The following is a 22,180-nucleotide window of genomic DNA, read 5'->3' on the forward strand; positions in this document are numbered from 1 at the left end:
TTAGATACAATAATAACTTCATTCGTTAAAAATTCATTGACAATTGCCGCATAATTAGAAGATGCAAATATAGCTGGACAGTGTGAAGAAATTGTGTTTGGGAAGGTACCCACAGAATGGAGTGCAAAATTGGATGTGTTTTATATAAATTGAACTACATCGAAAAAGAAACCCCGTTATTCATGGTTTATCACGTGCAGGAACCTGCACATGCGAATGATCAAAATTTTTATATAAAAGTGTTCCCTTATATCTATCTGTACAGTCGTTTGATCCCAGAAAGTGTAGGTCTGGAAAAAATATTTCCAGAAAGCGTATATGTTGATCGATGTCAAGAGGTAGGTTTAATTAAAAAACAAATGTAACAAGCATCATTAGAAACCTTTTCAGTCCTAATGATAAATAAATCAATACCTATAAAGAAGGATTTCTGTCTGTCTGTCTGTCTGTCCGTATGTTCCTTATAGAATCGAAAACTACTGAACCAATCGGCATGAAAATATGCATGTAGAGGTTTTTTGGGGCCAGGAAAGGTTTTAGTGATGGTTAGAAATCCCTCCCCCCACTAAGAGGGGGGGCTCCCATACAAATGAAAAACAAATTTCTGCAGAACTCGACAACTAATCAAGCAAATAGAACAAAATTTGGCATGTGGGTGTTTTCGATGACAAGAATTTATTCTATGGTAAATTGAGACCCCTCCCCTCTTTATAAGGGGAATTATAACTCCTCTCCTCTTTAAAAGGGGGGGCTTCCATACAAATTTCCTCATAACTCGAGAACTAATCAAGCAAATGGAACCAAATTTGGCATGTGAAGGTTTTCGAGGGCAAGAATATTTTCTATAGTAAATTAAGACCCCTCCCCACTTTAAGAGGGGGGGCTCCTGTACCAAAGAAACACAATTTTCCTCATAACTCGAGAAGTGATTAAGCAAATGGAACCAAATTTGGCATGTGGGTGTTTTTGGAGACAAAATTTTTTTCTATGATGAATTGGGACCCCTACCCGTTTTAGAAGGGGGGGATCCTATACACATGAAATACAAATTTCCTCATAACTGAAGAACTAATCAAGCAAATGGAACAAAATTTGGCATGTGAAAGTTTTCGAGGGCAAGAATATTTTCTATGGTAAATAAGGACCCCTCCCCACTTTAAGAGGGGGGGCTCCTATACAAACGAAATACAAATTTCCTCATAACTCGAGAACTAATCAAGCAAATGGAACATAATTTGGCACGTGGGTGTTTTTGGAGACAAATTTTTTTTCTATGATGAATTGGGACCCCTCCTCACTTTAGGAAGGGGGGCTCCTATACAAATGAAATGCAAATTTCCTCATAACTCGTGAATTAATCAAGCAAATGGAACCAAATTTGGCATGTGAAAGTTTTCTAGGGCATGAATATTTTCTATGGTGATTAAGAACCCCTCCCCACTTTAAGAGGGGGGGGGCTCCTATACAAACGAAATACAAATTTCCTCATAACTCGAGAACTAATCAAGCAAATGGAACCAAATTTGGCACGTGGGTGTTTTTGGAGACAAAATTTTTTTCTATGATGAATTGGGACCCCTACCCACTTTAGGAGGGGGGGCTCCTATACAAATGAAATTCAAATTTCCTCATAAACTCGAGAACTAATCAAGCAAATAGAACCAAATTTGGCATGTGGAGGTTTCTGGAGGCAAAAATATTTTCTATGGTGAATTAGGACCCCTCCCAACTTTAAGAGGGGGTGCTTCTACACAAATGAAATACAAATTTCCTCATAATTCGAGAACTAATCAAGCAAATGGAACCATATTTGGCATGTGGGTGTTTTTGGAGGCAACCATTTTTTCTTTGATGAATTAGGACCCCTTACCTTTTCAAGAGGGGGGGCTCTCATACAAACGAAATACAAATTTCCTCATAACTCTAGAACTAATCAAGCAAATGGAACCAAATTTATCATGTGGGTGTTTCTGTAGGCAAGAATATTTTCTATGGTATATTTTCTATGGATTTCCCCACTTTAAGGAGGGGGGGCTCCTATACAAATGAAAAACAAATTTCCTCATAACTCGAGAACTAATCAAGCAAATGGAACCAAATTTGACATGTAAGTGGTTTTGGACGCAAGGTTTTTTTCTATGGTGAATTGAGACCCCTCTCTTCTTTAGAAAGCGAGTTATGGCCCATCTCCCCTTTAAGAGGGTGGGCTTTCATACAAATGAAATGCAAATTTCCTCTTATCTCGAGAACTAATCAATCAAATGGAACCAAATTTGGCATGTGGGAGTTTTAGATGGCAGAATTTTTTTCTATGGTGAATTACGACCCCTTCCCCTTTTAAGAGGGGAGCTCCCATACAAATGAAATTTAAATTTCCTTATAACTTGAGAACTAATCAAGCAAATGGAACCAAATTTGGCATGTGGGAGATTTTGGAGTCTTGAATTTATTTTACGATAGTTAGAGACCTCTCACCCCTGTGGTAGGGGGATATGGACTCTCATACAAATAAAACAGAAATTTTTGCAAAACTCAAAAACTAATCGAACTCGAGAAATTCGAGACTCTTCCATAAAACATTAGTCAATACAAGATCACAAAAACTATCTATAGTAACACTAGATCATTCAGGACGAGACGATCGCGAGTGTTGCCGGTAACCCGCCGTCGGAAGCGCCGCCCACTGGGGGGCTTGCAAAACTCGAGATTGTGACAAAGATCATCCGAGATTCATGATTTATGTACAACACAGGTTAATTTGTGGCAATACGAAGTTTGTCGGGTCAGCTAGTAAATAAATAAATAAACTATGACAACACTTAATTTTTAGCTATTCCACATAAATCATTACTAAGCCAAAAATAGTGCAAAATAATTTTATATTTTTACCGGCATGTAATTTCAAACCACTACATTTAAAAAGCTAATAGTCAAAAACTATTAATTATGTGTAGATATATTTGCATGGTTGACGTAAGACTACGAAAACCAGTTACGACGTGGACTGCCGATTTGAGAAAGAGCTGCGCTGTGTCAATTCCAGGCAATGTTAAACGCAGCGAAAGTGGTGTCACGCGATTAGTAAAATGATAGAATTCAAAACACTGTTGCAAATCGAGCGAGAAGTCAACGATGCTTACTCTCACGCGGGAGTTTGAGAAGCATAGCATTTAATGGTTACACCGCTCACGCAAGCGTAAAACAAACAGCCGCCGTTGCTGTATGCAGATATTCGACTACCAACACAGTTGCGTAAGCACAATCTTATATCGTCTTTCTACATAGCTTACTCACGAGTCAAATAACTCATCAGAAATCATCTGGCCGTGAGGGTTAGTGGCGCACTGGTATACAGATTTTGCTATTTGAGCATTTCTTTTCTTCTTCATCTTCGCCCTCGATTCTACTCACGGGCGGGAGTGCGAGCTCATGTGAGTAATCGGTATCAGCTGTTCGGGCTGCAATGACGAACGAGTGCGACGACCGTAGCTGTGAGGTCAATACACACCCGCAAATACTTGTCGCAGTGCACAAATAAATAGGAGCGAGAGTCCGAACGGGATGATTTGCCGGCGTGTGCGTTAGAATGAGTACGCGTGTGCGAGAAAATTAGACCACAGGAGTGCGGGCTTCGCAACAATGATTCAAAAACAAACAAGTGAAGATTCTATTTCCATCCGTCAAGTACTGTGATGAGATAAACAAGAGGTACGTCACCAAGTTTTGGGGCGGAGCTACCGCTAGCCAGTGTATGACTTCCTTTATTTTATGACACCAAATGTGATTCACTAAGGTAAATGAAATGTTACATACGTATACGACGTATTGCATACAAAAGTTAAAAAAAATTAAGAGTCGAACCAGCAGAATTTGAGATCCTCATACATTTTTACCTTTGTTATACTATAAAAAAGGTTTAGAAATTGGTTTGGGCTTCACCGGCCCCGTAAGCAAAGTTACTATCTCAAATCCGTGCAGGACAGGGATGGAAGATCAGTGATTTTGATAAAATCTATGAGTTATCGCCACACGCACAGATCACGATCCGTACAGATCATGACAAACAGTGAATCTTTAGCGTTGATCACAAGATTTTGTTCTCTAAACAGTTTCTTAAATGCATAACAGTCCCATGTGATTTTCACCACTTTTGAGATAAACCTGGGAATCATCTTTAAATTATTTATGCTTTTAGTATTTCAAACAGTGATGTTATGTTTGTTCCCAAAATTTGGAAAAAAATATCAAACTATGTCAGTCACAAGTTACAAACAAACACATAACCCGAGCAGGAGCGAATAGCAAAATAATATCAAAATGTGTTATTGGAAATCGAATAACTCATATCAAAATTTGGTCTTGTTTTGGCTGACATAGTTGGTAAAATAACAAAAAATAATATCAAAATTTTACTCCTTTAAGGCTAAAAGAATAACTACTTGTGTTATTTGAATAACAAAGCAATAATATGACTGTATTCAGAGTTTAGAATAACATATTTTAGTATTATTAAGGTATTGACTAACAAATCCAGTAGTATATGAGATATTAATAAATCCTTTTATAAAATATTTATAATCTAAAATTTCTTTATTCAATAAAAAAAATTGTATGAAATATATCGACTGTCATTTTAAGGCCAAAATAAGATATGATAACAAAATCAGTTATTATACTCATCTTACAACCACTGTTTTCAATATCTAATCAATAACAAAATGTGTTATCAATGTATCTCCATATCCATTCAATAACAAAATATACCATTATAATACAGTTTGATATTGTTTTTGTATTATTTTGCTCTTCGCTCCTGCTCGGGAACAGTCTCAGTAGTGAAAATATAACAATAAACATCTACTTTTTGGAAATACCTGGACCGATTTGACTGCAATAACTAACAAACGGAAAGTTTTGTGTCCTAGAAGAATGCTATTGAACAGAATTTGGATTGGATCTGCGGTTCCGAAGATATGTCCGGAACAAGGTCCAGAATATATGAAACTTGAACATAGAAGCATCTTGAATCATAACAAACCCGTCATGCGACACCACCAAGTACTCGAAATTACAAAACTAGACCATTGGTAGTCGAATAAAATATTAAAGACATCATCGGCCACATCTGAACACGCCCGGAAATGTTCCGGATCGGGGATCAGTTCTCGAATTGAATTAAAATACAACATAATACAATCTAATAAGCGTGCTTCAAGTGGCTACCGTTTAAATAAACTTTCACCTTCACGTCTGGTTCTACCCTAAGGATGTTATTTACATCTTTAATTTTGTTACTTTCTTTTACCACTTCCCACTACCTGGGTTAAGACAATCGTTATAAAAAATCTTTTCAAACACAGACGTCGAAATGACATACCGGCGTTTGTATGCGACTTGATTGATCAGTTGGAATTTCATGAAGATTTTTTTCAGGCTGTAGAAGATCGAGGTCTCAACCTCTGGTTGACTCGGACAGCTCAATTTGTATACTATGGTTTCATGATATTCTAGACGACCAAGAGTACTGAAAATCCCGATCTGAGCTGCATGAAAGTTGGCTAACTCGCAGATATTTTTGTGCATGTCACAGAAGACCATGAGAGATTGCCGAATTCAAGAAATTAGTGAGGTTTGCAACCATCTGGGCTTACAGCCCAGAGTTTGATAAGACTTGGGGACTTAAACCGCCGCAAGCTTCCTCGGTCTACGATAACCTACGATAACCTAGCGATGAAAAATTTTCTAAAGAAATATATTTACGTCCACTGAAAGACTATCACTTAATAATAGTTTTAGACCCAGATCGTTCCAGATTTTTTTATTGGTGTTTTCTTTTTCACAATATTTCAAAATAATATGTGAAATTTCATCTCTAACTCATTTTTTTTCTAATACTTAGATTTCTAAACATGTTTGTTACCTCACACTTGAATTATTTTATATTTTATATTTATTTTATTTGAATGAAAATTAGGTAGCTTCCGGTTGGTCAAATTTTCAAGGTATCATCGACAGTGAAATAAATTTAGAATAAATAGAGTACGCAAAGCTGCTTCGTGAATATTTGTTTCTAGATGTTCTAGATGTTTCTCGTCAGAACAATGATAAAATGAAATTCAAAAAACTGCAGTTCCACTCCAAATCTATTTATTAACTTTACTCTAATCTACTGTTGTGAGGCTATTCGTTTCTCTATCCTATTTACGTGTAAATAACACACTATAATCTTAATGTTAATAACTTTACGGGATTTCGAACTCAAATGCTAATTGTTTATCGATGTCCTGTAAACATAAGGAAACTCAGGTTAGAGAACTGGTTAGGACTCAAGCTCAGAACGAAATCTCACTCAGCATCTGCTCTCAGGTTCAGTAGAACCAAACGATAACAGCAACCAAAAACTCTCAGGGCAACAATTTTGGTTTAGAAAAACAAAAACAAAATAACAAACTGGTTGAATTATTTCATCGGAAAATATGCTGAAAATCACAAAAAACAAAAAAACATAATAGAAAAGCTTCGGATTCCAACCTTGAGTGCTCGCCTCCGGCCGCTGGCAGGAACGACGGGGACGGAGCTCGACTGACTCGGGCGCTGCACGGTATGCTAATTGAGTGGCCAATCGCACTCAGGTGCTTCGGCGGTGATTCGTAGTGGAACATCTGCGAGGCCGGACTAGACCGTCCCGAGCCCGGATGTGACTGGTAGCCGTGGTAGTGATGCGGCAGTTCCGATTCGATGTGTATGTTGACCAAACTGCCGGTATTGCTGAGACTTCCGGTGGAACCGCGTACCAAACTTCCCGCTCCCAGTTCCTCGCGGATCAAATCTTGAACACATTTGTGCGGATATTGTACAGTGCATTTGGTAACGCTATTGCCGCCATTGTTGTCATTCACTATGTTACAAGCAGACCTGCAGAAAGGATCCGCCTGCAGATCTGCTGCGGGCGAGAAAGGGTTCGTCGGCAGGCCCCGGGAGTTTCCCATTGACGAAGGGCGCATCAAACTTCGAATGGATTTGCCCAGCGCAATGTCTGTATATATGTTGTTTTTATAACTAACACTATTGCTACTATTACTACTGTTGTAGGGTCTAGTCCGCTCAAACGGGTTTTGTAGCAGGTCCTGCTGAAGACAACTAGTTGACGAATCGGGTAGTGAAACCTTCATCGGTTCGTTGCGGCCATAGTCGGGGACGTCCAGTCCAGCCCCGTCAGCCATTACCGGCCACATCCGATTGAAGCTGGACAATAGAAAGGGGTTAAAAATTGAACAATCAATCTCAACGGATTCGTACTTAGTTCAATCGGTTGGCTAAAGCTATTTCGAACATTGGGTTAACGAAAAACAACAGAAAGTAGAAAACATACGTCGAACGTTAACAGAATGAAACGAAGCCAATCTGCCTTCTCCGCCCTCTCACCTGGGACACGACACGTGTTTCGTTTTTTTTCTTATGCGCTCTGTTCCCTCAACCATTATCTCGTTTATAGCTTGGAAGTCATATTTTACTTGTAAGTAACTTTCACCGGGTCTGAATTACATGTAGTCTTGCAGCCAGCCTATATTTTTTGCCACTTAATCCTAATTGCATGCTAAATCTCACGTCTGCCGAAAATGGCTCCTCTATATTTGGCAGCAGTGTAACAACCTGCACAAGATTCTTCACTCAAAATGAGCACCTATTGGCTGAAGGTTATGGTTGTAAACAATCGAGATTTAAGCTACATTAGAGTTAAACCGGATAATGGCTTTTAGCCTCTGCTTTAGACTAACAAGCAAACAACTGTAAAAGCGAAGCAAACGATACTGGGACGAACAGAACGGAACAGAAAATTAAATGAAAAACAAAAGCTAGTAAAAAAACGAAAACTAACATCAAAATATTATACCATCTTGTTTCGAAGGATAAGAAGGTGGAGTGTAAGCGCCCCGTTGAACTTCGGTGTCAGTGGCATCGATAGCAGTAGGTAAGTAGCGGCAGAATCGGTGGGATGATTATGAGTTTGAGTTGATGATAAAATGTGTGGTTGATGTTTGGATTATTGTACTTGTTTGAATTTTGTTTAGAAGCATGCTGTGTGAGATATGTAGTACTGCACAAATGTGGCTTTGTTTGATTGCAATGCCCGAGTGGTAGAAATATTTTGAACATGTGTATCAAGTATACAGTCTCTGTTTCCATTGGTAAAATAAATGAATATTTTTTTGGTTTCCATTTGCGGGAGTATAAAAAGTGGTATAGTGCATCCCGTTATCACTTTAGATTTTATTTATCTTACTTTGGTGTAAAAATTTATTTCATAAAAAAATTATTTGATATGCCAGGATGTCAAATCCGGCTAAAGCAGTGCCTCCGTGAAACCGCAGGAAGGGCAGAAGGCACTCGTCATGATGTGCGGTGTGCTTATCTTGCCGCAGCCACAGATGGCCTGCCTAACCAAGAACTTTTTAGCGAATTTGTCCATCGTCTTCCGTATTTCCCCAGGAAGGGCCAACCGTGATGTGGTAGGTAAGGTAAAACTCCTGTGCCGGCAACTGCGTTGTGTTCGTCTTAATGTAAGTCTCGTCGTACAATACCTTCCAAATCTTAAAGACGTGGAGGCCGACCCATTTCACCGTGTTTTGGACAAACTTGATGGAAACCCCGTCTTTTTCGCTACATCGCAAATCGAAAGTTTCTGCCGATACTTGAACAGATTCCAGGACAGACAAGTCAGCTGCCTTCGGTTTCCTGCCGCTGAGTCGTGTTGATCTCCTTGATTGATTTCAGCTCCCGGGCCACCGTTTAATGATGGATTCCTAGGTGTTTCCCGATCCAGCTGTTGAACGCACTCGAATTTTCTACGACGGCGCACAGATCTGCTCTAGATCCAATGCCATCTCGATAGTCATATAGCAGATCGCGTTGAAACTCTGCCCACGTAAACATAACACTCATAGCTAGTTTCAGTCGAATTTTTTTCAATTTTTATCTACAGGTTTAAAAATTACAAATTTATCACAACAATGGTTAACACAGTTTAACAGCAAAGATGATTAGATCGTCACCAATTATGGTTGAAGGCATCATGCTATTGAATAGGCTCTATTGCCGCTTCATCGTAATTGCCTATTCCCGTTCTATCCAATACTAATTATTGAAAACATCAGCGTTTGTTTTGACACACAATGTAAAATTAGTGATTCCTTAATATCTTAGTTTGTTGGCTATCATAAGCGATTAATAAAAGTGAAGATCTATTGAAATGCTTTTTTACATTAGAGAATTCCTAGTCGCCAAATTTCCTCCCTTTTTCGTGCGACAAAAAAAAGTCAACTAATCGTTTCAATTTCCGTCATACAAATGAAACTAACTCACACAACACCACATTGTCGTTATTTTGCAGCCGGGAAAATTGCATGATCAGCAGAAATCTTTGCAAAATGATATTTGTCGTGCCATCCTACACATATATGTGCGCTAGTTTTGTTGTGATTTTTGGGTCGGACGATGGAAAATATTAATGGACGGATTTTAAAAGGGTACCGCCATCCGGGGTGAGATTGTGCCACGGGGGTGAGATTGTGCCAAAAACCAAAAATTTTTATTTGTGAAAATTTATTATATCTGTAGAAACTGGTGACTTACATTCAAAATGATCATGAACATAACATATTTATTCATAGCTTAGGATGGAACACAGATAATATTAGCAAACTATTTAGCCTAAAGAGGGTTTCAAAATTCGCGATCAAAAATACTCGGAAATAACGCTTGTAAAAAATGTCCCGAATCAACCAACCCAAACAAGAAATCGCATCAACTTGCTATTTTGAAGGAATATAAACTAATTATTTACAATGTATTGAAAGATTATTATGCGTTGGATAAGTTTTGATTATGACAATAATATTTTTCGAAACTTTGTACTTTTCGAGCTTCACGGGGGTGAGATTGTGCCATGCCATAATGATTGATCCAATTTGTGGATTTCACATACACAACAAAAATACACCAGTACACTCACATTCTTTGCTATTGAGCACAATATTTTGACAGATTATATTGCATCATCCCTTTTGGAGACAACAGCATCATAGGTCTGCTAAATAATTTAAACTAATTTTTACTTTTTCTCTGGAAATTTCAGATGCTTTGAATAAACACTTTAATATAAGTCGAATATATTATACAGTGTATAAACTGCCAGTTTTTTGGAGGGGGAGGGCGGTGGGATGGGCCACATGTTCTGCGGCCGCGGGTTCTCGAACGAAGTAATGGTTACTTTTGTTAAATGACCCCTTAGGATATACGCCCTCCATATATCTCTCCCTTGTTAATCCTAGAAACGCTAATGGCTACATAAAGGCTGTCCATTGACTACGAACTCATTTTTAGTTATTTCAAAACGGGTTATTTGCGTTCACACTTTTTGTATGATGCGTCGTTTTTGGACGACCCCCTTCCCCTAATAGTCCACTTAGTTCATAGATGGCCCCATATGAACTACTTTATCCTGATATTGGATGTATTGTTTATAAACATGCTAACGATCGCCGTTTAGGTATTTACCTTAGCTTTATGTTTTTGGTACAATGTCACCCCCTAGAAGGGGTGAGATTGTGCCAAAGTTCATGCACTTCCAGTAAAATTAGGTTTCGTTGTAACTAAACCATCTCTACGGTAGTTGTTAATTGAACAATTTACAATATATTGACTGGTTTGAAATCCACTTAGTTCCTAAATTGTGTGTATACTGAGCTAATGAACAAAAACATATGCTTTTTTGGCACAATCTCACCCCGGATGACGGTACGACGAATGTAAGAAGTGAAGTCAACAGCATAATTTCAATAAAATGCTTATAATAGTTGCTCTTTAGTGAAATTAAAGTGCGCGAATCGGAAGGTAAGCGTGTTTGTCACTTTCACCGGTTTGAGTTTTTGCTTATTTTTTGTCGGGACCATGTTGTGTTAATAACTGACGCTCAGAAAGGCAATTCCACCTATCGACACGTTTATCAAGGGAACGGTAATACTGCCTTTATTTTTTCGTGCGATGGAAGGAACGATCCAGATATTTTTTGCTTCGAAAATCACTATTTCGTCAGTAAATAACTATTTCTGGTGGTCAGATACCGTTCACCAATACCGTTCACAAACCGCACCAAACATGAATGGTCCTAGAATACTCCTTTGAGAGGCTGCATATGTATGCTCTACTGAGGCAAGCATACAACATATATTCTGCTACCGACACACTCGTGAGCGCACAGCCTCGTTCTGAGCAACCCGCTCATGAAACCAACAGTTCGTGAGCTCTCAACAGCCCCTAGTCACTAGGATGTATGGCTGAAGATTACTTCTTCTTCCTTTCTTCTTTATCTTACGCCCTCGTTTTACATACGGGTAAAAGTTCGAGCCCTTGTGAGCGTTCGGTTTCAACTACTCGACTTGCAACGGGAAGCGAGAGCGACGACCGTGGCTGATAAATAATTACACACTTGCAAAAACTCGTTGTAGGGCATGGGAAAATAAGAAAGGGAGACTGAGAGAGATGCTCATGCCCGTGTGTTCGTTAGCACGAGAACGCGTATGTGAGAAAGTTAGGATATGGAATATTTATGGAAATAGTTCGGCCAGTTAAATAACATTGTAAGCAATTGCATATCAATTTCGGTGAGTCTATTTCACAGAACAAAAGTGGCAATTCGAATAATGCGACGATTAAAAAACAGAAATCAGTTTGTTTTGACTTTGTGTCGTTGTTTTGGAAGATTTTCACATAGAAAGGAATAACAGCTATATGAATACAACGTTCGTTCTCTTTCGCTGCTATATGCCTTCGTGTATTTTTGTGGAAAAAGGCACCTTCTACCGCCAGTTTCGCTAGTATCTGTTAGCAGATATTATGTACATACAATACATGGAATTTAACTTTCACTTCTATTCTGTGCCTATAAACTTTATTTTCTTGACTGCTAGTAAGTGTGCAATTTTATAAAACCACTAGTTGAGTCCGAATCTAACGATCCGGAAAACATAACTGTCTGTTCAGAATTCAGAAAACTGCGGATACATTCCACTGGCCAGTGTTTGCGAAGATGTTTAATCTTTGTATTGGTTCTTTGAATTCTAATCTTGCGTAATATAACTCTAAGATGTTGTACATAAAAGAGTCATAGCCGGAAACTGAAACAAATAGTTTTTATGGTCGTATTGGATTTTATTTAACTGAATAAAAACATTATCTCCACTGTGCTGATTCTATAGGCGGGTAATATGGCTCTTTTGTGTGAGTGGCTCTGAACCGTCTATTGTCTGACGCAAACCGATTCATATGGTCGGTGTTAAGTCAGACAGAACCGAGTGGAAAAATTCTGACTTCGAGAAAAACGCATTCAAAGTTTGCTGCATTCGAAATCATCTCCCAACTCCGGCTGTGTAGTCTGATTAGAGTAAAATGTTGCTTAGAAAATTGTTGATCGTTTTCTATCATTAACTCATTTTTTAAAATTTCGAGACTTGGTCCGGTCTGGTTTAACACCGACCATATGATATCGCGACAAGCAATCGAGTTGAGCAGGCGAGTCGAGCAGTTAAATCAAGCTGTTCAGTCAAGCACTTCGGTCGAGCAGTTAAATCGAGCAGTCCAGTCGAGCAGCTTAATCGAGCAGTTAAGTCGAGTAGTCCAGTCGAGTAGTTGAACTGAGTAGTCTAGTCGACCACTTGAGTCGAGTAGTCGAAACGAATGGTTTAGTCAAGCAGTCGGGTTAAGCAGTTAAGTCGAGTAGTTCATTCGAGTAGACGAGTCGAGCAGTTGAGTCGAGTTGCCCAGTCGAACAGTTTGTTCGAGCAGTTAAGTCGAGTAGTCCTGTTGAGCAGCTGAGTCGAGCAGTCGAGTCGAGTAGTCCAGTCGAGCAGTTAAGTCGAGCTGTCGAATCAAACAGAAGTCAAGGAGTCGAGCAGTCAAATCGAGCAATCTAGTCGAGCAGTTAAATCAAGCTGTTCAATCAAGCAGTCCAGCAGAGCAGTTGAATCGAGCAGTCGGGTTGCGAGGCTAAGTCGAGTAATCTAGTCGAGCTGTTGAATCAAGGTGTGAGTTAAGTCGAGCAATCAAATCGAGTAGTCTAGTCGAGCAGTTGAATCGAGCAATCGGGTTGAGCAATTGAGTCGAGCAGCCGATTCGAATAGTTCAATCGAGTAGTTGAGTCAAGCAGTACATTCGAGCAGTTGAGTCGAGAAGTCCAGTCGAGCAATGGAGTCAAGCAGTTGAATCGAGCGTCGAATCGAACAGTTAAGTCGAGCAGAGAATCATGCTGTCCAGTCAAGAAGTCAAGTCGAGCAGTCGAATCGAACAGTCCAGTCGAGCAGTTCAATCGTACAGTTAAGTCGAGCAGTCGGGTCGAGTAGTACGTCAAGCAAATGTGTCAAGCAGTCGAATCGAGTAGTTAAGTCGAGTAGTCCACTCGAGCAGTTAAATCGAGCTGTTCAGTCAAGCAATCAAGTCGATCTGTCCAATCAAGCAGTTGAGTCGAGCAGTTGAATCGAACAGTTCAGTCGAGCAGTTCAGTTAAGCAGTCCAGTTGAGCAATCAAATTGAGCATTCTAACCGACCAGTCCAGTCGAGCAATCTGATCAACCAATTGAGCAATCGAGCAGTCCAGCAGTCGACCAGTGAGGTGACTGAGAATACAACCCATTGCTACGAAAGCATGACGTCCTGTCAGGGACCTGTTTTTAGTTACCGATAAGCCTCTTATGACGTCCTGTCAGAGACCTGGTTTTCGGTACAGACATAAGCCTCTTATATAAATAGATTAGAGAAGATAACGTAGATTGTGTCCAGTCATTTATCCACACGTCTTCGACGTATCGCCACAATCTTTTCGGAAGTAGCTGTTTTAGTTACAGCATATTTTCAAGATTAGCCATAAACAATTCGCACAAAAATGGTGATAGCGGATAGCCCATGGTGTGCACCTTTCAACTGTCTATAAAAGTAAACCTCTGAATGTAAAGTAGTTCTCCTCCTACTTCTTTCCTTAAATTATCATGGGGAAGTATTTACGATTAGAATTTTGAATGCAACATACTGACAGTATTTCCAGTATGTAAAGAAAATAACTGAAGATATCAATGAAACATGTATGTTTTATAGTATCTTCAGGATAGGACAAGACATGAGGCAGAAAAGCGAAAAATTAAATGAGGGCCATTGAAGCAACATTTACTAGCTACGAAGCTATTTATAACCGGATTGGAAACTAACTTTCCCCTACGCCGCCGTGATGTAGTGATATTGTGCCGCGAGTCGAAACGTGTTGGAATAAAGTTGGAGGAAATTTAACGGATAAACGGATCCTCCAAAAAGACCGTGAATATAGAATTCCTACGCATCGTTTGTTCGTTGACTTCAAAGCTACATTTGATACCATCGACCGAAAAGAGCTATGGGAAATCATGGTCAAGAATGGATTCTTCAGGAAGCTTATCAAACTGATTCAATCTACGATAGATGGTTCCCAGGACCGTGCTCGGATTTCGGGTAGATTGTCGAGTTCATTCGAATCACAGGGCATCGTCGAGGTGAGGATTCCTCATGCTTGCCGTGCCAACAAATCTAGTTAATTCGTCTGCTTTGCCGATGAGAAGGCTATTATCGGCAGAACGTTTGTGGCGGTGGCTGAATTGCGTTCGAACAGACTAAGCCCCCGTACAAAGTGTACTCTGTACAAGACGCTCATTAGATCGGTTGTTCTCCACAGATATGAAATGTGGACAACGCTCGAGGACGACCTGGGAATGTTCGAAATTTTCGAAAGACGAGTGCTAAGAACGATCTTCAGCGGCGTACAGGAGCAGGGCTTGAACCGCTTCTTTTTTTTCTACCGTAGTCACACCACCTCGCATTCAGATTCATTCCGTCGGTTTAGTGGTGGAATACGAACGCTATGCATAATACAACCGTTAAGGACGGTGCTAACCTCTGATTGTACAGCAGAACGAAAGTGTTCTGATATTTTTTTACATTTTTGTTCAGATCAAGTCACTTTTACCGTTTGAAGCAGCGAATAACTGCAACGAATAACAAACGAATATTTTGCTTGCGTCGGACCGACCTCGAGCGACAAATCTTTATCACAGACAAACAGACATAACACTCGTTTTCTGTACTGATTAAACTGTCATTTCAAATTTGGGCTTAGTTGGGAATGTCTCCGTTTTGATTAAAGTGGCGCTTTTTGACGAAAGAAGGGTAAGGGACGACTCAAATATGACGTCCACCATATTTCTGCTCTTTTAGACCCCCCCTCCCCCCTCTGTCCGATTGTGTCACAAAACTCAACTTCCCCACCCCCCCCCCTCTCTTTGGATGTCACACAAACCTAAAATAAAAATAAAAAGCATTTTAAACGTAAAAACTGGTTTATAAAAATAACTTAATCTTTTGAGAAGTAGTGTAAGATTAAAAAATCATAGAATATAACAGTCGCGTATTTTCTCGAAAAAAAAGAAATTTAAATTTCTTGATTTTTCCGGATAAACTGATTTCAAAGTTAACTTTTTAACGAAATTATAAAAAGATTACACGTTTTGCTAACTTTCTTCACCCAGAGAGTAGACTTTTACAGATTTTTTTCGAATTGCTGTATGTAATTTTATTAGTAAAAAATATTTTTATGGGCACGATTTATGAATTGTGAACAAAGGCTCTAACAACCTTCAATTGCAAATCGTCACAAATCAATGAAGAAACGAAGTTTTGGTGTCAACTGAAGAGCACCACTCCGCTTTAAAACAGCTTCAATTTGCATCGGCGAGGCAGGTTTCACTACATCGTAACGCTAGAAACTTGGATTGCAAATGAACTGAAAATGATTTACATATATCCTTTAATGTAGCGCATAGTATAATTAATCTAGTGTAACATAGGCAAATCGTGCCCGACTTTCGGCGCCGTCAACTGAAACAATTACCAGCTTTAATTGAAGCTTGCTTGAAAGATTCTGTTCCACAAATGAAGCAGGTCGCTTTTTGAGTGAAGAGAAGGTAGGAGAGATTCAGCTTCATTTATTTGTTTCGACGATGTCGGGTCCTCTTGCGATCTTCTGAAGTAAGATAAGTTCGAAAATCGAAATAAATCGATGAGTTTTTATGGCCTTTTTCTGAGAATAAATTTTCTTTTTGCCTAGACCCCCTCCCCCCTCTGTCACAAAATTGACACCCCCCTCCCCCCCATAAGCAGTGGACGTCATTATTGAATGATCCCTAATTCCCCATAAAAAATATTTGCTACTTCGAGGGATACCCATGTTTCTATTTGATATTTGGGAATGTCGATCATAGATGGTGCTAGTGCTCAGGCTAAGTGTGAGGTACGATAATTTTTGTTGATTTTTCTTCTAAGAGTTATGTCTGTTTGTCTGTGCCTTTACTGTGGGTAGCCGATTTAGAAACAAAACGGGAGAACGGCTGCGGGTTTCTCTAGAGAGGCCACATAGATTATAGGCGGCAGTCTTCGCAAGTGGCAGATCGACTGCACTCAAAAATCAGTCAAACGATGGTGCTTGAAGCGCAAGTTGATTGCAGAATGCGTAACCATTCACGCAGTCACCGTCAACTTGCGACCCCTTTTCAAGCCCTTAGAAGAGAACGGAGTATGGAGGCGGAGAATGAACCATAAACTCGCACAGCGCTTCCCAGTATTCAAAAACTGGCTAAAGCTAGACGAATACGACGGGCAGGACATGTTGCAAGAATGCCTTGCAAAAATTGTGTTAGCTTTCAATCCGGTAGGAACAAGACGAACAGAGGCGCAACGGTAAGACCAAGTGGAGCGAGACCTAGCGGAGAATACACAGTGTTCAAGGAATTGTAGACTACCCAGCAAACCATAAATCGTACATCAATATATGAAAATCATCTTAAATGTCTCTAAACAAAATCGAAATCGTACACAAAGCTTATTAAATCGCACGCTAGTTTTATTCAATCGTACAAAATGATGATGACTGATTTACATACGATTTTCATCAAAGAATTGTTTAGTGCTATGGAAATAATCATGTTGAGTCGGATCTCATCGTATACAAATACTTATGAATGTGAATTCTGTACGAATAATGTGCAGTACGTATATCGCCTCCAATATAGTACGCATATGCTGGTTTCGTGCATTCAGTACGATTTTTTAAGACATATATCGGTAGATATTTCTCATTTTTTACTTTGATATACGTACGAAAATGTTAGCTGGGCAGTAGCCCACAACCAAGTGAATTGCAGAAATTTTGTTCATCAGGCTGTCTTAGGACGGCAAGTAGAGTAAGTAAGTAATGCTACATTTAAAATGAAATGATTCAGATTATTTTTCTACCGTCACTAGTAAGTAGATTTGTGTCAAGCTATTAGGCTAGTTCTGTGAACGGTCTATCAGCAGGGGACTAAACTTTGTCCTCTAAAAGTGTCATGAATATCAACACTATACACCACTTATTCATCGATTTTAAGGCCGCATATGATGCTATCAATCGTGAAGTGCTGTGGAACATAATGTACGAAAACTGCTGCACTGAGAATCTGACCAGACTGAATAATAGTGTACAGTGTTGTTTGAAGATATCGGGCGCGTTATTAAGCCGCTAACAATTTTCTGCATTTGCCTGTGGGTGATAGCTTTCTCTTGAAGAAAAAAACTACAACAGTTCCAGCAGTAGCTTTGGCAACAAAATTTAAAAACACTTTCATCTACTCGGTTAATACTAAAGGTACGTACATATAGTAAATTCCAATAATTGGCTTGTAAAACTGTCAAATCAAATTATGTCATCACAGACGTTATCTCGAGTCTCGGACTGTGCCGCCACGTCGCCACGTCCATGCATACCATATCTGTGCACGGACAATTTGTGTTTGCCTGGTTCGTCACGTTGCAACTCCAAGCTCAATCCGTCGGCAAACATTGCACCAGCCAGCACGCTTACCGAGCTCCAGCTTCGCCCCCATTAGAAATGCATAACAACAACAAACTACATAACAGATAGCGCGTACACCTGTGCCGCTGGAATCCGAACCAAATAGTAGGTAAAGCCAGCAAGCACATCCAGTACGATAACGTACGTGTGTGTGTTTGCTAGAGTTATCCGCCTGGGGGTTGCTTAAGACCAACAGCGTCTGAATGCCTCCCCACCCTACTATGTTTTTAAGACACATTTTCGGATTAAGCCAGTAGTTGCATCGCGGATTTTTCAAAAATTTACATGTTTGCACAGACCAACGCTGTAATTTTCATGTGTCGGGCAGGATTGTGGACAACAAATTGCTCTGATCCGAAGTGAAAATAAATGGGCCAATGAATCGGTAAATAACCAATCTTTTAAATGTGCAGTTTGTTCGAGAGGGCGAAACTAATTTTTTTATCATAGATCCTCCATGATTTCCAACTAGATAAACGCATTATGCTTATCAGGAAATATCCGTTTTCGAACCCATCCAAAACAAACAGAGTAAACGAGAAGCTTTATTTTCCGTTGGCCCTGAGCGTAAACACAAATATTTACACGCACTTTTAGCTTACCTCAAGCTTTATGCGGATCCATTATTGTGAGCTCATTTTTTATTTTTGTCGCTTATGAAAAAGAAACCAAGTCACCCCACCAGATGTTGATGCCCTAACCGATGATGCTTATTGGCTGAGATCAGATGATTCACATTTGTTTATGCACAATATTACTCTGATAGAGCGACCACCATTCGATCCTATTCACAAACATAACATATAGTCTTCAATCCTTCAATGTAAACAATAGATCTAGAACCTGTTTGTGATTTCAAAATAAACAGACCCATGAATAAAAGGTGATTTATAATCGCAATAATATAAGCAGCAATTGACATTCAACCACTCTTAACCTTGGATGGATTGATTTCAATCTGTCATCATAGCAAGAGAGCTCAATGAGATTTTTGTTGTGTTATTAACAATACTCATTACAATGGCATTTACCGGCACATTCATGTATTGTGCGATAAAATCGACCTGGAAAATATCCACAGAAAACTTATGAAATACGAAAGGGCTTGATTTATTGAACATAAAAAAACGAACAACCTTCACATTATTGATCCACAACATTGCATTCATCATAAAACATTTATCCACTTCCAAGAATCTCGCCGCCGAACTTGGAAATTCTGCTGGAAAAACCCGTCAATTGCCCGGCCGGAGCCGCATAACGTGGAAAGCAAGCAGACGGAAACTTTCTGCTGCAGTCACACAATTGCATTCACCTCTTTTCCGACACAATACCACGAACAGTCGTGACGTAATCGATGCACCGCGGAGTGCCCCATTCGTACTACGTTGCAGCGAGTCCAATTGCAGCATGTTTCCATGTATGTATCCATGGATCTCGCGACTAGCATATACAATGCAGTCACCGGCCCGGCCTACAGCCTACAGTCGGGGGAAACCGGAAAAACAAAAGTGAATTGAAGTAGGGATGCAATTAAGAGGGCTATTATTTTCCTCCCAAGAATTGAATCGACAATTCTTTTTTTTCGACGAGGAAACAGAAACTACCTGACTGGTTGGTTGACAGGTTTGCGTGTTTGGCGGCTGAAATTGCATGAAAAATTAACATAAATGACCATGCTGAATGTGTAGCGAAATCTGTGTCATACGTGAAATATTCAAAACAGAATCGATTCGTACCGTGTATAGCACCACCAATGCTTGAAAATAGGGCAGCTCGATTCATGCTGCTTTCAGTTAATTCTGCTGAGCATTTTATGTTCAGTATAATCCGCATAATAACCAACCATCACTTACGAAGCTTAGGTAATGCATAATGCTGCAGTTGAAATTCGGCTGTTCACATAAGCGAACTCCAAGGCTTATCGCAATGACAATCCTTTGGCCGGTGGTAGAGCGCGCCGTCACTCGAATCCTCACGTTCTGTGCTTTTGCATTATTGCAATGTTAGTACGAAAAGTTACGATCGTACCGAAGCAATGAAACCACTTCGCTTTGTTGCATTGCAATCGCCAAGAAGTGCGCTCGAATTTATTGCGGCAATTAGGTTTTATGACCCGCGATACACGGTTGTGAGGCCTAAGACACACTATAAGGTACCCTTCACCGTCAAGAATTTATGCTGCGCGGGTTCAGATTGAATCGTGTCAGCCGGTTTTGGCCCGCATCGACAATAACTGTTTGGATAACGAAATTACCCACTTGAATCGCTGTGTTGTCGGTTGCTTTGGGAGGAAATCCCAACGTAACCGTTCAATATGTGCGCTTTCTGTTACGTACCAGAGCGAACAGAGCGCGGTCGCTGCCGCGCATGCTTATTTATGCTCACATCAAACTCTATGATCAACATAATTACCCCGCTGAATCGAATGGCAAAAATTGGGATTACACGGTGCAATTTCCGAGGCAAGATCGTGAACCGGTGGCTGGCGTTTGGCCGTTTTGTTAGTTGAAAACGACAAATAAGCGGCAACTAATGAGTGTTTGATTCAATCGCAACATTTGTCGTTAGTTTAAGACCGTAAAGAGTGTGCCTGTGCTAGATTGATGTGGAAATATACAAATAATGCTTTATTTTATCACTTTCTAGGTGAACCTGGTGCACTAAATATATGGCGAGTGTAAGGCGCAAAAAACTTAAGTTAGCTTCCATCAAAAGGTTCCACGAACTGTCGTTAGCAAGTTAATTGGTATTCCGTCCGTCCAGAGCAGTTATTACATCGTGTACAACGTGTCAAAGGTTTACAGAAAATCAGAAAGTATACTGTACTCATTCAACTACGATAGATTTTAGGCTGAACTCAATGTATGCTTCAACTTCAAGCTAACAGGTTTTGCAAATTCCAGTCCTGATGGAGTTTTGACTATTGTATCAAAAGTGGTGCTATTAACGGCTAAGTAGCTGTTTGTATCTACTAACCTAATTAGTGATTACGTACACATCCTTAATTAATGGTTATTAGCGCTATTGTAATTTGTACAACGCTTGTAGAACTTCATCTCGCTGTATCTAGGGATTCTGGCAATCAAGGAAGTTTTCAGCAACCGATTTATCAGCAGTTCTTTATAATATAAATCATCAGATCGCTGTCTCAAAGCTTCAGAGGATTGGATTGAGCGGCAATGTCTTTAACTGGTTTAAATTATAGCTTACAGATAGCATCTAAATGGTACACACTTTCCGGTTACTGCCTTGCGTACCCCAATGCAGTAAACTAAGTCCACATATATCTATACCATACCCATCTCACTATTAGATGCAAAGCAAAGCCATAGGTATAAACGTCTTTAAGAACTTGACCCTTCTTTATCGACAGACTTCGCAGAGTACAGGACAATTACGGGGTAAGTGCAACGATCTTACTGACTCTAATCAGCATCGTACAGTCGAGATACGAACATGCGACGACTGGTTTGTTAGTCCAACATCGTACCCTAGAGCAAACTGGGTGGGCGACTATTAAATGCATGAAACTATTATATGCTGACGAGTAAAGCTCTTTTCCGTTATTAATAATACTCCAGAGGTTCCATTTTAACAATCATAGCTGAAAATTTCAACTGACTGGTATGAAGTGACATCAATATCAAAGTGTTAAATACTTTTAAGTGAAAAATCGGTCAGCTGAAGAGTGCCTGAAAACGACCGACTCCCGACAAAAGTCTACCAAAATGGCAAACAATCACTGGCAACGCCACTCAACTGTATATTTTCCAGAATTTGGGAAGAGGAGAAACTACCTGAGGACTGGATGGAAGGTGTATCGGGGCACCTTGCCCTTGACTTTATTACTAGAAACCTTGGGACGGAGGAGGCAATCTACGCACTACGCCAGACTCAAAACGAAGGCCAGAAGGATTGGGTTACAAATCAAGGCGTCGAAAACTAAATAATTGGTTGGAAGAGGCTCTACACTCAAAAAAATCGGCACGTGAAAACTTAGGTAATTCTCATCCATCACACTTTTCATGTAACATTCACGTGAATTATTGGCAACTCGCACTCATACTAACCAGTTTACGTGCATTCCCGGTAGATTTTATCAACTTTCCCATTAACTAGTACATGAAGTCCATGTAAGTTGATGTACAGAAGTTTACATGATTTTTCACGTGGATGCGACGTGTCGATTTTTTTGCGTGTAGAGAAAATAACATT

The 22,180-nt window shown here is 39.8% G+C and overlaps 1 protein-coding gene across 2 annotated transcripts in view; it reads right to left on the reverse strand.

Annotated features, from left to right (window-relative positions):
- Window positions 1-22,180, reverse strand: part of LOC128743257 (protein bunched, class 2/F/G isoform) — a 315,245-nt gene that overhangs the window by 195,320 nt on the left and 97,745 nt on the right. The window contains exon 3 of one of the 2 annotated variants that reach the window (XM_053839802.1): window positions 6,532-7,245. The exons of the other annotated variant lie outside the window; for it this stretch is intronic. Coding sequence (XP_053695777.1) covers window positions 6,532-7,245 — 714 coding nt within the window. The remainder of the gene's footprint in view (window positions 1-6,531; window positions 7,246-22,180) is intronic. 2 annotated transcript variants of the gene reach the window in all.

This window comes from Sabethes cyaneus, chromosome 3 (assembly GCF_943734655.1).
Source record: "Sabethes cyaneus chromosome 3, idSabCyanKW18_F2, whole genome shotgun sequence".
Lineage (NCBI taxonomy): Eukaryota > Metazoa > Arthropoda > Insecta > Diptera > Culicidae > Sabethes > Sabethes cyaneus.